The 16,027-nt window shown below is 43.4% G+C and overlaps 1 protein-coding gene and 1 pseudogene across 9 annotated transcripts in view; one reads left to right on the top strand and one right to left on the bottom strand.

Annotated features, from left to right (window-relative positions):
• The window catches only part of FUT10 (fucosyltransferase 10), a 122,093-nt gene extending 109,740 nt beyond the window's left edge, over positions 1-12,353 (bottom strand). For all 9 annotated transcript variants that reach the window (XR_009698774.1, XR_009698775.1, XM_061177386.1 and 6 more), the window contains exons 1-2: positions 12,196-12,353; positions 8,484-8,778 (exon numbers count right to left, since the gene is read on the bottom strand). Coding sequence is in view for 7 of the 9 variants with exons in the window: in XM_061177386.1 (XP_061033369.1) it covers positions 8,484-8,778; positions 12,196-12,276 (376 nt within the window). In the remaining 2 variants the exon portion in view is untranslated. The remainder of the gene's footprint in view (positions 1-8,483; positions 8,779-12,195) is intronic.
• LOC133081374 (nuclear receptor coactivator 6-like) lies at positions 3,796-6,037 on the top strand (annotated as a pseudogene).
• Positions 12,354-16,027: the final 3,674 nt, after the last annotated feature.

Genomic DNA, 16,027 nt, shown 5'->3' on the forward strand with positions numbered 1-16,027 from the left:
GCAAACAAAGTCAAAAATATTCCTAGTTCTAGATAAACAACAAGGTACTACTCTATAGCACAGGGAACTATATTCAATAGCCTCTAACAAACCATAACGGAAAAGAATATTAAAAGAATATATATATAACTGAGTCACTTTGCTGTATAGAAGAAAATAACACAATGTTGTAAATGCACTATACTTCAATAAAATCTAAAAAAAATAAATTCTGGTTCACAAAAGCCTCAAGGTCACATAATCCTTTGAGTTTCCACTTCTGTTAATTAGGTCAGCCTTTGACACCTGAATCATTTTGCTGCCTTTTCTTTTGCAATCTTGCTGTACCAGAGTCCCATTTGCATTTGTAAGTGACCTACTTAATTAGAATATGGAACCCTCAGACAGAAAATTGTATTGTATTCACTCTATTTCGCTCAATAGATCTTATTAAAGAACTGAATTTCTAATTCGGTTTGTGACAAACCATACACTGTAAGCAATTCCAAAATCCAAATATCCAGGTTTTATTATAGTCAGGAGTGTACATTCAAATATAGTTTGGGAGAAGAAGCACAGGATCAGGTGTCAGTGCATCTTGGTTCTCCGTCCAACTCCAACTCTCTCCGTCCAACTCCAACTCTCTCCGTCCAACTCTGCCAGCCTCAGACTCCTCACCTCGACAAAGAGGAGGTTAGACTCCCAGGTCCTTTAGGGCTCTAAGTATCTGTGACTACTTCCTGAGTACCTAGCATGTACAAGGCACTATGCTCGTATAGGCGAGAGGGGAAGTACAGAGATGAAGTGATGTTGCCCTGTCATCAAGAACTTTACACTCTAATACGGAAGAGAAGATGATATAGGACAAAACCAAATGCCATAGTTACATTATTTATCTTCTTTATTCCTCATCATTGGCATTGTGCCCGGCATATTGTATTAATAGATGCTCAATTAAATGACATAAAAGAGATATAAAATGCCTATGGACATTTAGAGAAGAGAGGCTACAGCCAATGGAGGGAAATCAGAAAGCATTCATAGGTGTTATATTTGAGTTGGTTTTTAAAAGGGCATTCAACTTTCACTTGCTCCCTAACACCATCCTCTAATTTGATGCAAAATCTTAAGCCAAAGTTCAAGATTCCCCATGCTCTGGTTCCAATATATCCTTCGATCTTAATCTCTCTCTTACATAAAATTATGCTGTAGCCAACCAATCTCCTTGCTGCAACCTCAGATATTACCCATAATTTTCTACCTCCATGCCCCCATTCATGTTGTTCTTCATACCAAAATGTCCTCCAATCCCAACATAATCCAATTCCATTATCCTTCAAGGCCTACTTCAAATTTCCCCTATTTTATGAAGGAGATCTTATGAAGCCTTTTCTGATCCCTCCAATCACATGTGCTCTCTCCCTTCTCTGAAATCCCACAAGACTTGTTGACATTTCTCTTATGGTATACACACCCTTTAGCACTGCATGACAGGTAATATCTGTGTCTCAAGATCATACTATTTGACATCAAAAACTGTATTATTCCTCCACATTGCCAAACAAACGGTAGTGTTCAGTAGATTATTTTGACAGGACAAATTTAAAAAAAGCTCCAGGACATAGAAATTGAATGAACAATGGTGCTAAGTCAGGAACATCTGTGGCATATGCCTAAAATGCTGACTCTTCCAGTTTGATTTTTGAACATAAGTTTAGCTGATATAATCACAGGAGTTAAGCTTAGAAGGCAGGCCTGAGTCATTACACAGAGCCTTAAGTGGCAGGGCAATAAAAATGGCATATATTCAGTTCTCAGTGGAGTCACTGACAGTTTTGGGAGCTGGATAGTGACAAAATCTGAGATATGAAAAGCAAACCAGAAGCATCCTGGTTGACACATCAGTCTCCTGGGATTTTGGTTGGAGGCAAGTCCATCCCTGAGAGAAGAATCGGGTCTTAAGCGTGCAGATAAAATTAAGTGCATGCTCTGCAGGTCTGTGAGTCCTAAAAAAGTCACTAAGTAAATACTGCTTTGTAGGCTTCCCAGCAACCAGATATTTGAGTGCACATCTCAACAGAAGTAAATAGACAAACACGAAAGCAATCATTACTGAATTTCCAAACTGGTGAAAAAGCAAAGGTTCTATATTTTTCTGCAGAAGGGAGAAGGGAACAAAAAAGCACACCACACACAAAGGACAGGAAATCAAAATAGCTCTGAATTCCTCAGCAATAACACTGGAAGCTAGAATACAGTGGGAAAATGTCTTAAAAATTCAGAAAGTAAAGAATTTCCAACTTAGAATTCTATGCTAAGCCAAACCATCAGTGAAAGTAAAGGTAAAATAAGCACATGTTCGCACATACAAAGTTTTTAAAAACTTACCTTCTGTGAACCTTTCTTAGGACACACTGAAATAAAGACACAAACCGGGACTTCCCTGGCGGTCCAGTGGTTAAGACTCTGCACTTCCACTGCTGGGGGCGCGGGTTCTATCCCTGGTCGGGGAACTAAGATCCCGCATAGCCAAAAAAAAAAAAAAAGACACAAACCAAGAAAGAGGAAGATAAGGCATAACAGAAACAGAAAATCCAACACACGAGTGAAGTACAAGGAATCCCCAGACTGATGGGCAGCCAGGACAGCACCTGGGCACCAGGCAGAAAGGATGACGGCTCTAACTGGACATGTCAGGAATCTCTGGGAGACATTTCTTTAAGAATATCTGGGGGCTTCCCTGGTGGCGCAGTGGTTAATAATCTGCCTGCCAATGCAGGGGACACGGGTTCGAGCCCTGCTCCAGAAAGATCCCACATGCCACGGAGCAACTAAGCCCATGCGCCACAACTACTGAGCCTGCGCTCTAGAGCCTGTGAGCCACGACTACTGAGCCCGCGAGCCACAACTACTGAAGCCCGTGCACTAGAGCCCGTGCTCTGCAACAAGAGAAGCCACTGCAATGAGAAGCCTGCGCATCACAACGAAGAGTAGCCCCCGCTCGCCACAACTAGAGAAAGCCCGCGCTCAGCAAGGGAGATCCAACGCAGCCAAAAATAAATAAATAAAATAAATAAACTTTAAAAAATAGAAAAGAATATCTGGTGCCACTACAGGAAAAACAATTTGTGCAGGAAAAGACATCTTAGTATCTTAAATCGTGGCTCACTGTGACTATACGATGATGTAAAAACTGGATGCTAATCTATCTAAAATGATGATATAACTTCTGGGGAAGAATATGGGGCTGAGAAATGAGTGGGGGGAGTAGGGGGAGTGGGGAGAGTAGGGGGAGTGGGGGGAGCAGGGGTGAGGGAGGAGAGTTAAATACTCATCTTCCATAGTAAGAATCAATATATAATGCCTAAAAGTGAAAAACCAAGAAGTCACAATCTAAGTGTGTTACTTGAAAACACAGGAGATCTATGTGCATGCATAACACGTTAAAAAGTTTTAAATGTTTAGCCCCGGTCCGGTCCGGCCCATCCCCCTCCCCGCCGGGTCCTTGAGGCCCAGCCTGGTCGGGCTGCTGGCGGCTGGGCGCCGACGGCTGGACAGACGCGCGCACGTGAGGACGGACGGACGGATACACGGAGGGCCGCGGGGACGCTCGGCCCGGGCCGGTGCTACGAGGCCCGCCCGGGAGGGCTGGGGCTGGGCTCAGAATTTTTATTTGGCTGCTACCTTAAAATACAGGCCCTAAAAATGCCAGCTTGTTTGGACTTAGAAGATGACCTGGATAAATGATAAAAATTAAGGAAGACATTTTGGTTTTTTATTGTCCACTTGGCATATGCTTCTGGAATAATATTCACCATGGTTTTGGATGACCTTCCAAACTTAGAAGACATCTATACTCCCTTGTGTTCATCAACAGTGGAGGACTCAGAGATGGATTTTGACTCTGGGCTAGAAGATGATGACTCAAGAAGTGATAGTATTTTGGAGGATTCCACAATCTTTGTGGCCTTCGAAGGAAATACAGATGATAAAGACTTCAAATGGAAATTGGACACAATATTGGAGAAAGTGCCCGATTTGTTACACATGGAATCCAGCAAGCTAAAGGTACAGAAGGTAGAGCCTTGGAACAGTGTGCATGTGACATTCAACATCTCCCGGGAAGCAGCGGAGCGGCTACGGACCCTGGCTCAGGGCAACAACCAGCAGCTTCGGGATCTGGGAATTCTCTCCGCTCAGACTGAAGGGGAAGGTGCCATCAACCTGGCTTTGGCTCAGAACCAAAGCCAAGATGTGGGAATGAATGGACCCATGGGAGCTGGAAATTCAGTTAGGATGGAGGCGGGATTTCCCATGGCAGGTGGTCCAGGAATGCCTAAACGCCTCCCACCTGGCTTCTCAACAGGACAGGCCAATCCGAACTTTATGCACGGTCAGGTGCCTTCGACCACAGCAACCACCCCTGGGAATTCAGGAGCCCCTCAGCTGCAAGCAAATCAAAATGTCCAGCATGCAGGTGGTCAAGGAGCTGGTCCTCCTCAAAACCAGAGGCAGGTGTCCCACGGGCCACCAAATATGATGCAGCCAGCCCCATGGCAATTCATGGCAACATGAACAGCCAACAGACTGGTAGTTCTGGGGTTCCTCAGGTGAACCTGGGCAACAGGCAAGGCCAACCCCAGCAGGGCCCACCATCTCAGCTGATGAGCATGCACCAGCAGATCTTGCCCTCCCAGGGCCAGAAGGTCCAGCAACAAGGAACCCTGAACCCTCAGAACCCTATGATCCTTTCAAGGGCCCAGCTTATTATGCAGCAGGGTCAGATGACGGTGGATCCTCAGAGCCAAAATCTTGGGCCCTCGCCCCAGAGGATGACCCCACCCAAGCAGATGCTTCCCCAGCAGGGCCCACAAATGATGGCGCCACATAACCAGATGATGGGGCCTCAGGGGTAAGTTTTGCTTCAACAGAACCCAATGATAGAGCAGATTATGACCAATCAGATGCAGGGGAATAAGCAACAGTTTAACATTCAGAACCAATCTAATGTCATGTAGGGACCAGCACAGATAACGAGAAGACCAACTCCAAACATGCAAGGAAACATGGTGCAGTTTACGGGACAGATGTCAGGACAGATGCTGCCCCAGCAAGGGCCCATGAACTACAGTCCATCTCAGGCTATGGGGATTCAGGGGCAGGTCTTGAGGCCACCAGGGCCCAGCCCACATATGGCCCAGCCGCATGGCGATCCTGCTACTACAGCAAATAATGATGTCAGCTTGTCTCAGATGATGCCTGACGTTAGCACGCAACAAAGCAACATGGTCCCCCCCACCCTCCGCCGCCGTGCAGGCCATGCTGGGAAACAGTGCCTCGGGAAACCACTTCTCAGGCCGTGGGATGCCTTTCAATGCACCTTTCAGTGGAGCACCCAATGGAGATCAGATGTCCTGTGGTCAGAATGAGGCTTCCCGGTCAGTAAGGATGTCACGCTAACAAGCCCATTGTTGGTCAACTTATTGCAGAGTGATATCTCTGCAGGCCATTTTGGGGTAAACAATAAGCAAAATAATACCAATGCAAATAAACTGAAGAAGAAGAAACCCCCTCGGAAGAAGAAGAATAGTCAGCAGGATCTAAACACCCCAGGTACTCGCCCACCTGGTCTGGAGGAGGCTGATGAGCAGCCATTGCCTAGAGAACAAGGAATTAACTTGGACAACTCAGGCCCTAAACTGCCAGAATTTTCAAAGCGACCACCAGCCCCTTCACAGAGTTTAGTCCCAAAGGAAACTCCAGCCACAGCACTGCAGGGGTCTGTTCCCAGACCAGAACTCGAGGCAAATGCTGCCATAGTCTCTAGACAAAGCAGTGAGCCCAAAGAGATAACTGAAAAGTCCAAAACTCCAAGCCGAAGAAACTTCCGAACTGAAGAGCCAGCTGTGGCTTCTGAAAGTGTGGAAAATGGACATCGTAAGCCATCCTCTCGGCCTGCTTCAGCCTCCAGCCCAACTAAAGACATAACCAGTGCAGTGCAATCCAAGCGAAGAAAATCCAAGTAAACAAGCTGGACGACGACTTGATATTTGTAAATGTGTGTGACGTTTACAGAAAGCAATTTTGAGCTGTGACATTTTAAAATCCATTTCTGTACAGTTATTTTAATAATGTGGTCCTTTTCCTGGTCCCTGCAACATGTTTCATAAAGTGCAATGGGGAAAGCAGAGTTGTTGAACCCTTTTCGGTGTTGCAAGATGAAGTTCAAGGTTTCTATATTGTTGCCATGTATTGAGAGGAACTAATGCGATTATGTTATTAGTTTTCACATTTCCTAAGCAGCCTAGAGTACAGGGTGAGCATTTTTGGATCTTCTAATAATGTATGGTGCTGTGGAAGTATTGTGTGTGAATAGCAGTAGTGGGGCAAAAGGAATCTTCTCATTTGGAAATGTTGTAAATAATTTTATTATATAGTGTTTTGGATGTATTTGTTGTAGAAAGGGACCAGTGAATAAAGAGAACCTAAGGGTTTGTACAATGTGAAAAAAACAAAAAGTTTTAAATGTTTAAAAGATAGTGACTGTGATACAACCGCTCTGGATATTGGTCTGGAAATTCAAAAATGTAAATTCATACCAAATAATTCCACTGCTAGGTATGAATCCTCATGAAATCTCACACATGTACATGGATTGTTTATTGGAGCATTTTTTGTCATAAGCAAGTTTTTTTAAAACAACCTAAATGTCCAACAACAGGAAAATGGTTAAGTGAAGTGTGATGTATAAATACGATGGAATTCTATACAACAGTAAAATGGGTGAGCTGGAGCTACAAGGACCCAACATTAATAAACCTCAAAATCCATGTAAGAGAAAAAGTAAGTTACAGAGAGAGAAAGTTAACATACCATACTACTTACGTAATTTTTAAAACATACAAAAAAATACTATATGTTGTTTAAACACACACACAGACACACACACACACACACCAACTTCAGGATCATGATTCCCTCCAGGTAGAAGGAAGGAAATGGGATGGGGTCAGTGAGGGGCTCATAGAGGCTTTCAATTTTACTTGTAATGTTTTATTTCTTAAGCTATGTAGTAAGTACGTAAGTACCCATTCCATTATCTATATATTTTTGTGTCTAACTGAAGTATGTCTAGGGGCTCCTGGTAAAATTTGGGAAATTAAACTCATACATTTAACGTTGCTTCATCTCAAAACACCACTAGAGGATTATAGTCCCTTATCCAAACTCTCAGAGATTTATGTGTTTCAGAATTCAAAATTCTTTGGATTTTAGAAAAAGGTATCAGGATGCAATTCCATATGTTACATCACACCTTCAGTGGGACCTGAAATCGAGTGATGTTCAAAATAAGCATCTGACACTATTCAGAGGGTTGTTCGCCCCTCAGAAAAAATCAGCCACCAGCCTGGCCCTGGACAAACAGCCCTCACTCCTCAGACCTTCACTGATTCCCCTCTAAGAGCAGAGGAGGAAAGCAAGTGCATGGGGACACCTGCAGGCCTTTGGAGGCTCTGGACTCCACCACATCTGGATGTGTAAGTGCCTGGAATTCCCTGCCTCCTCACCTCTACCAGGCATGAGTGCCCATTGCTCTGCAGCCCTGACCAACTGTGGGGCACATACACCACCTGATTCCTGCCGAGCCCATTTTCTGCTTTATTTAAGTTGTTGTTGGGCAGATCACTGAGGATGACTCAGCCCTACAGCCCAGTCTCAGTCCTGCCACTCCAAAGCCAGCACTACACACACACACACACACACACACACACACACACACACACACACACACACACATTCATACCACACTCTAAAGCAGATGTCCTTTCACTGACTTCCTAACCTTAGTGATTAACCTTGCCTATCTTTGGTCAAGCTTGCTAATCTGTGTTCCCCTGTGCCCCTATCACTCAGCACCCAGGAGCTCCATATTTCTAACAGCTGCTGGCGTCTTGCTACCTCCACCTGGCTGGGTCTGGCTGCCCTTCAATGCCAGCATGACATATAATCAGCCTCGGGAAGTGATGAATACCAACTTGCTCTTGAAAGCTGATGCTGAACAATCTTTTTATTTTTATTTCTGAGTAATGAAATCATACTGTGCTGAGCTTATGTCCAATTAAACATCTGTTATGGTAATCAAAATCTCCTGGCCATTATCACAGATGACATTCTGAATTAATATCAGCAGTATAATCAATAGCCAATTCCTAAATAACAAATTCAGTAAGCACAATACCCAACTGTGAAAAGGTGAAAAGAACTAGGTCTTCTCCCCCATAAATACCAAGTAGCCCAGCCAACCACCCCTCTGTTGGTCCAGCTCACTGATTTATTGTATTTGCTCAATGCTCAGGCCTTCCACAGAGCAAGTGCAGAGGAAATCGGGCGTGCCAAGTGCTTTCAAGGGGAGCCCACCATCTCTTCCTTGGGAGAAAGGCAGTAACTCAGTGTTGAAGTAGGATGTCAGCAAGCTAAGGGAGAAAGGCAAAAGCCCTACTTACCATAGAAGAGGAAGGCTTTGGTCCTGTGATGATGGAGGTAGGTCCGGTTGATGGTGAAGAAACAAGTGTCTGCCCCGCACTGGCCTAGCCTTCCAGTTTCCCCAGTCAGTGGGGACCACCAGAGCATGATGGGGTAGCTATCAGCTGCCAATGTTTTTTTCCTATTCAGGGTCAGTCCTTCTCTCTTAAGGAATGGATGGAGATGTATAGGCTCTTCTTCCATTTGTGCATGTCCGTCTTTCAAATTAGAATTTTTAAACTTCTTCCCTTCAAATTTTCCCAGCTCAACCACTACCTAAAAGAGATGACGATTATTACCAGTGTCAGACTGTTTAATTTCCTTCTGTACATCTCCCATTCATCTTGATGATTTAGCTTCTTATTAGTTTTCTATTGCTACCATAACAAATTATCACAAACTGAGCAACTTAAAATGATGCAAATTTATTATCATACGATTCTGGAGGTCAGAAGTCTGAAATGGTCTCACTGGGCTAAAATCAAGGTGTTGGCAGGGCTATGCCATTTTTCAGGAAACTCTGGTGGGGAATTTGTTTTCTTGCTTTTCTTTTAGAGGCACCCACAGTTCTTGGCTCATGGCCCCCTTCCTCCATCTTCAAAACCAGCAACGTTGCATGTCTCTGACCCTTCTCCTGTTATCGTATCTCTCTGTGACCACAGCCAGGAAAGAGTCTTCTCTTTTAAGGACTCATGTGATTACACTGGGCCTGCACAGATAATTCAGGGTTATCTCCTCACCTCAAGGTGTGTCCCTATAATCCCATCTATTTACAAAGTCCCTTTTGCCAAGTAAAGTAACATATCACAGTTTCCAGGGATTAGGGTAGGGACACAGCCTCCAAAATATCTACCAACAAGGATGCTGCATTCCACTAAACACGTAACAGATACATCTCTCCTCCATTTCATAGGCAAATACAGAATCCAGAAGTGGTTGTGTCTCTTAATGAAACCTGTGAGAGTCAGGGTTATTATCTGGCTATTGCTGGAGATTACACTCTGGGGAAAATAAGTTATAAATTACCAATTGGTTTCCTTTTAGTACAATTAAAGGAGTCATAACATGGACTTTATATTTCTAATAATATCCACTATGGCATAGAGATGGCATAAGTACTGGGCTCCTTTTCACTTAAAACCATGTTTTTTAATTTATTTCAAGAGAGTCTGGGTCCTGGAGAGCTAGGTCATCAATCACAGTAATCTGAAGGGCAGGGTAGACTGAGTGAAATCAGAGGGGCAGTAGTTCTCCAAAAGTGCTGCCTTTTCATCAAACTTTAAGGTTTGACATTGACATGGCATTACAAAAATATGTTAGAGAGAGCAGTATAAAGTAGGGGCTGGTCTGTTTCATATATAACAAAACATTAGTAGTCACACTATACAACAAATAAAGCCGGTAAAAGAAGGCATATTTTCACGTATTAACTGGTCCACTTGTCAACAGAGGGCACTACCTGTGTGGCCCGCAGACCCCACTCTCAGCAGCCAGTGGTGGTGCCTTCTTTATGTATTTGCTACCTTTGGTGTCAGAAAAGGGCCCTGCCCACTGAGGTGATACAGAGTCTGTAACTCCCTGGGGAGGGTCTATAATGTTCACTGGATTCTCTGAGGGATCCAAGGCCAAAAAGCTATTAAGAGCCACTCAGCGAACGCCACATAGTATTCCAAACGGAAGAAAGAATTCTATTAGCTTTAAAAAAAAAAAGCACAGATCACTTGTGACACCAAAGTCATCATTAGAACAGTAAAACCATCACTGAAAACTAAAAGCCCTTGTCAATAGCTTTCTAAGCCTCTTTATGATAACATAATAATGTGGCTATTCCCCAATAGCTTGATGGAATGGAGTTGACTTGTAGCTACAAACACTCTTTTCACCCAACCTTTCCTGCAAATATACAACCAGCAACTTGAAAGAAACACGTTTAGAAAGCCATGTTTATAACTTCAAAGACAAATTTTGCTCCACACTTCTGATCAAAGTCTACTATGTGAGGTATAAGGTCGTATCCAAATAATAGGGACTGGGACTTCCCTGGCAGTCCAGTGGGTAAGACTCCACGCTCCCAATGCAGGGGGCACGGGTTTGTTCCCTGGTCAGGGAACTAAGATCCTATACGCCGCAGGGCGTGGCCTAAAAATTTTTTTTAAATAAAATTTAAAAAAACGAATAATAGGGATTGCTTTAAGGAGAGAGATTTCTGAAGCAGAAAACTCCAGCCCCTCCAGTTCAAGCAGGTCCTGGATACCCACCTCCAAGACAGACAAGCAGGGAGCCAGGGGTTTCCTCTGACCAGAATCCCAACCTGGCAGTGGAAGGTGGTGGAAGTACAGTGCAGTACTATCTGCCAAAGTCCTTTTATAAGCATAAGCTCATTCAGTCCTAAGCTAGGAGAAGGGAAGCCCTCCAGAATAACACGCCCAGAGAACACTTCTGTCTCCATCAGCTCCACATCTGAACTACTCACATCCACAAATAATCTTTTTTTTTTTTTTTTTTTTTTTTTTTTTTTTTTTTCACAAATAATCTTTAAAAGTCCTTTTGGATTTTGAAATGGACAGCTGGTACTTGAGTGGGTGCTAAAAATACCTCAACTCGTATTTCTACTTTTAATATCACTGTGAAACTTTTATTTTACTTTGAAATCAGCAAATGAAGTCGAGAATAACCAACTAAATGAAATAAATGGGGGGATTGAAGAAACGTTTCAGGTCACTCACCCTACTACAGACAAATTTATTAATGCAGATGTGTGTGTTCTGCAGAACGACTAGCTTGTCCTCAGAATAGTCACTACTTCTCCAAGAATGGCGTCTTTCGGGGACTTCCCTGGTGGCGCAGTGGTTAAGAATCCACCTTCCAATGCAGGGGACACGGGTTCGATCCCTGCTCCGGGAAGATCCCACACGCTGTGGAGCAGCTAAGCCCGCGCACCACAACTACTGAGCCCGCACGCCACAACTACTGAGCCCACGCGCCACAACTGCTGAGCCCGCATGCTGCAACTACTGAAGCCCGTGCGCCTAGAGCCCGTGCTCCACAACAAGAGAAGCCACCGCAATGAGAAGCCCGCGCACCGCAATGAAGAGTAGCCCCCGCTCACCGCAACTAGAGAGAAAAGCCCGCGCACAGCAACGAAGGCCCAACGCAGCCAAAATAATTAATTAATTAAAATTATTTTTTAAAAAAACAGAAGGGAATTTCCTGGTGGTCCAGTGGTTAGGACTCTGTGTTTTTGCTGCCGAGGGCAGGGGTTCAATCCCTGGTCAGAAAACTAAGATCCTGCAAGCCACACAGCAGGGCCAAAATAAGAAAACAAAACAAAACAAAACAAAAAAAGAATGGCATCTTTCAGAAGGGATCATGACTTGGAGGAAGCCATCCAATTCTGACCCAAGAAGACAGACAGAACTCTACCTTCTGCTACTCTAAAACCAGTACCCTGCAAGAGCCGCAAACTGATCCCCTAACTCACTGACTTTGTTTCTACCTGACACATCCACTCACTAAACCTGACACATCCGCTCACTAAACCTCAGTTTCGTCTGTTAAAAAAGAAAATATTTTCCTTGCTTTACATAGAAAATCCTGATCCTGAGAGATGATGCAAAAAGTAAAGTACTTGGAGAGAATGGGGGGGTGGCAAAGGCCCAGGAATCAACACTGCACAACCCAAATTCTTGGTACCTGGCGTGTGACGAGCAGAAAGACAGTAGCTGTGACGCACAGGCAAGATGCCAGAAGCTTCCTCCTCTGAATCCGCACCATGCTGCCCTGCCCTGGGTGACTGACAGAGGGCTAGCCTGGTTACCAGGTGTTCTCGAGTCGGCCCGCAGCCCAAGACAACTTCACGTGGAGGAACCATCTGGGTGCCAATTTCCTCCACTGCCATTCCTGCTGGGACCTGGTCTCCATGAAGGACTGAGAACTGAGCTTCTGAGTGGGCCTGGCTTGGCATTGAAAGGGGACAGCATGCAGTCTTCTTAAGCGATCATCAGAGCAGCTGGAGGTTCTTTAAACCAGAAGGCATCAAAAAAAATCTGTAACAAATGAACAATATTTTAGCCATAGTGCAGAAGATTTCATAAATGTAGTCTTGCAGGGTTACCATGTAGAAACCCAAAGCTTTAAAACTAAAAGGAGCCTTTGAGATCATTTAGACCTAATACCTCACTCACAGATGAGGAAACCAGGACCAGAGAGATGAAGTGACTTGCCCAAGGTCAGAAAGTCCATTACAGGAGAGTGAGAGATTGACAATCAGGTCCCGAGACTAAAATGATGCTTCCACTTAATTTTCCCTGCCATCAGACTTGAATTCCAAAAGTCATTGACATGTAGTCATTTCCTTCTATCTAAGTTTCAAAAGAGCAGAGAAGTGGAGCAGAAATAACCAGGACTGTCCACCCACTCCTGTAAAAATTAGGGGAAAAACAAATTAAAGTTTCAGGCATTGATTAGAAATGGAAAATGATCAACTGACCCCAGTTCCCCCCAAGGAAAACAACTTCAGCTACAACATAAGGAATTCAGATTACTGATTTATTTGTTTCATCTTTTATGGCAAGTGCACTAAAGCAGTGGGTTATATGGGCAGTATGGTTCTCTGGACATCTTGAAATAAGATTTCCATCCATCTGAAATGGATGATCTTTTCCAGAAGTTTTTTAAATGCGTTAAATAGTCCCATAGAATGCCTCTTATTCCCAGGGTTCTCTGAAGTCAAATGTCTTCAGCAAATGACCCTGTGGAGTTCAGAGGAAAGCAAGGATCAACATTCCAGAGGAAGGGAGTGCTCCAAGGGCTGATCCTAAGATCTGACTGTACACCTCTCGGATACAGAATTGAAGATACAATGAGAAATATAAAAATGATGTAGTATTCTGGTTAAATGCCTTGGTCTTAAAGGTATGCTCCCCTCTCATGCATCAACCTTAATTAACTTTTAAGTCTAGGCTATTTCTTCTCCTCAGAAGCAAAATAACTCTTGGTCTCAGAAACAGCCAAAAGCGCATTTTTCTTCTTTCATCCACGGAAGTCCCGCAATCCACAGCGTCTAAGAGAACGGGCTCTAGAGTCAGCCTGCCAGGATTCAAATCTCAACTCCCCAGCCTCTCCTTGATTCAATTCCCAAAACGTAGATAATAAGGTGCCTAATCAGAGAGTTACTGTGAGAATTCTATGAGCTAAAACTGGCAAAACACTTATTTCAGAGCCTGACACATAATAAATATCCAAGAAATGTTTGCTATCCTCATGTTTAAATATTATTATAATTTTTATCACAGCTTTAAGTGGAAAATGAAGTTGAATTCATATAAAGGATGATACTGACAGATCAACTGGAACTTCACAAGGAGGAAATACTTTGCCAAAGAAAAAGAGATCACGAATATTTGTTGAGTGACCTATTACATCCTTTCTTAAGTACTCAGCATGCATGAGCTCATTCAGTCCTCCCAACGACTCATGAAGTAGCAACTTTTAGCCTCGTTTTTAAGGGTAAGAAAACTGAATTTGAAGGAAGTAAAGTAACTTTCCCAAGACTATAACTTTGATGAGTAATACAACCAGAAACTAGTCAGACTCTGAAGTTCACACATACTTTTTATATTTTGTTAACACAAGGGCTATAAAATTCCCACCAGATAATACTAACACTCACAGCTTATCTGCCTAAATCACAGAAAAAAACCTGTGTACAATAGCTCTCTGTCAGATGATGTACCAGGGAAAAAAGTATCAAAAGTCCAAAAGAACCTGAAAAGCGCCTTTCCTTCTACTCAGTAGATGCTAGTAGCTATTAATCACATAAAATGGGGAGCTAGCACATTTGGGCACCAATCCTAGCTGTCATTTATATGTAATATACATTTGGACAAGTTGCTAAATCTTTCTAAGCCACAGTTTCTTCACAGTAAAGAATAAATGTTAACTCTCATTATTTCTTTCCCTTTTATAACAGAAAGATTATCTATTTTTCATTTTATATGCAAAAGCAATTTATTATAACTACAATTAATGTAACCCAGATTAGGTAATGAAATAATATTACCACTTTAAATGGATATAAAGCTAAATCATTTTCAAAAGATTTTTCAATATATCACTCCACTTAATCTTATCCATTAACCACTTTGTAATGTAGGTACGGCCATTATTATTATTCTTGGTTCCCACAAATAAGGAAACCGATCCTTGGTAAGTTTAAGTGATTTACCCAAGATCATAGTTTTTAAAGATGACGTGGGTCTAGAAATCAGGTCACCTGGCTCCAAGATCAGTGGAAAAGAAAGAGAAGGGGAAAATAGTGACAGCTTGTTAAGAGTACAAAAGAGTCAGGAATAAAGGAAAACAAAAGATGGAGAGAGTGTGTGAGGACACAGTTTGGGATATTTTTACAGCTAGTACATGGCTCAGACCTGTCCTCGGGCCTTTTTAAGTCTTTACATGTCTGTACAAATTATGACAGAAGAATTTAAGGTTACAAATTCCCTTCCATCCAAAGAATCTCAATTTAGGTTATATTCCCCAAACCATAAGTACATAGTATGGTCTCAAGGACTGAGCTGTGGGTAAATACCCACCACTGAAGAATAGAATCAGCTAGTATAGATGGTATTATGATTTAGAGCAGGCAGCAATCAACCAGGCCTTGGGGCACATCAACCTAATATACGTATGGCATTAATTACCTGGGAGTTTGTCATCAAGTAAGCAGTTCCCCGGCTGGTGGGACAGATGGGCTTGCAGAGAGCACCGTGAAGGCCAACAAGCTCCAATACAATGGGACTCCAATGGGTCCCCAAGAAGAAAGCTCCCTTCTGTTTCATCATTGCCCCCAGGGTGAATCTCAGAGTCCTCCAAGAGAGTGCCCCAGAACACTCCTTCCCAGGCTGGAGTAGTGTGTGTTTGTTCAGACAACCATGTAGATAACATCTGAAATGGACTCACTAACCGACCCTCTTGACCCAAGCACTGAGCTCTGAAATGCATCCTACGGCTGTGTGCACGGCCTGGGGCCGGCCATCTGCTGCCCAGAGAGGGGTCTGGAGCTGAGCGTGACCACCTCACACTCCTGCAAGGGCTATTCCATCAAAACCAGCAACACTTTCACTCCAAAATAATTTCAGCGTTGTCCGCTTTAATTTGAATTAAAATGGACAGAAGAGAGACTGAACATCTGAAAGTGAATTAGCAGCCTGAGGATGCCAGCTTCAAATGTCAGCCACACAGGGCCGGCCCAAGGTGCAGGTGAAGGATCTCAGAAATGGGACTAAGAAGATTTCTGCCCTGTGTCTCTGAGTGTAAAATGAGAAGCCAACCCTAGGTGACACACACCTAGGGAGAGCTCTGGGAAGCCTCCTTGGATCATCTCTCCTCTAGTGATTGGTGAGTCATTTCGGTTAATGAGCGACTGTCTTAACTGAGTTTAAGGGTATACCAGGGAGAGCCTTTCAAAGGAATGTATCTAATTACCAAACAAATTATTCACACTAAAGTGCCATTTTCAAATAAG

The sequence above is a fragment of the Eubalaena glacialis genome, chromosome 20 (assembly GCF_028564815.1).
Source record: "Eubalaena glacialis isolate mEubGla1 chromosome 20, mEubGla1.1.hap2.+ XY, whole genome shotgun sequence".
Classification (NCBI taxonomy): Eukaryota; Metazoa; Chordata; class Mammalia; order Artiodactyla; family Balaenidae; genus Eubalaena; species Eubalaena glacialis.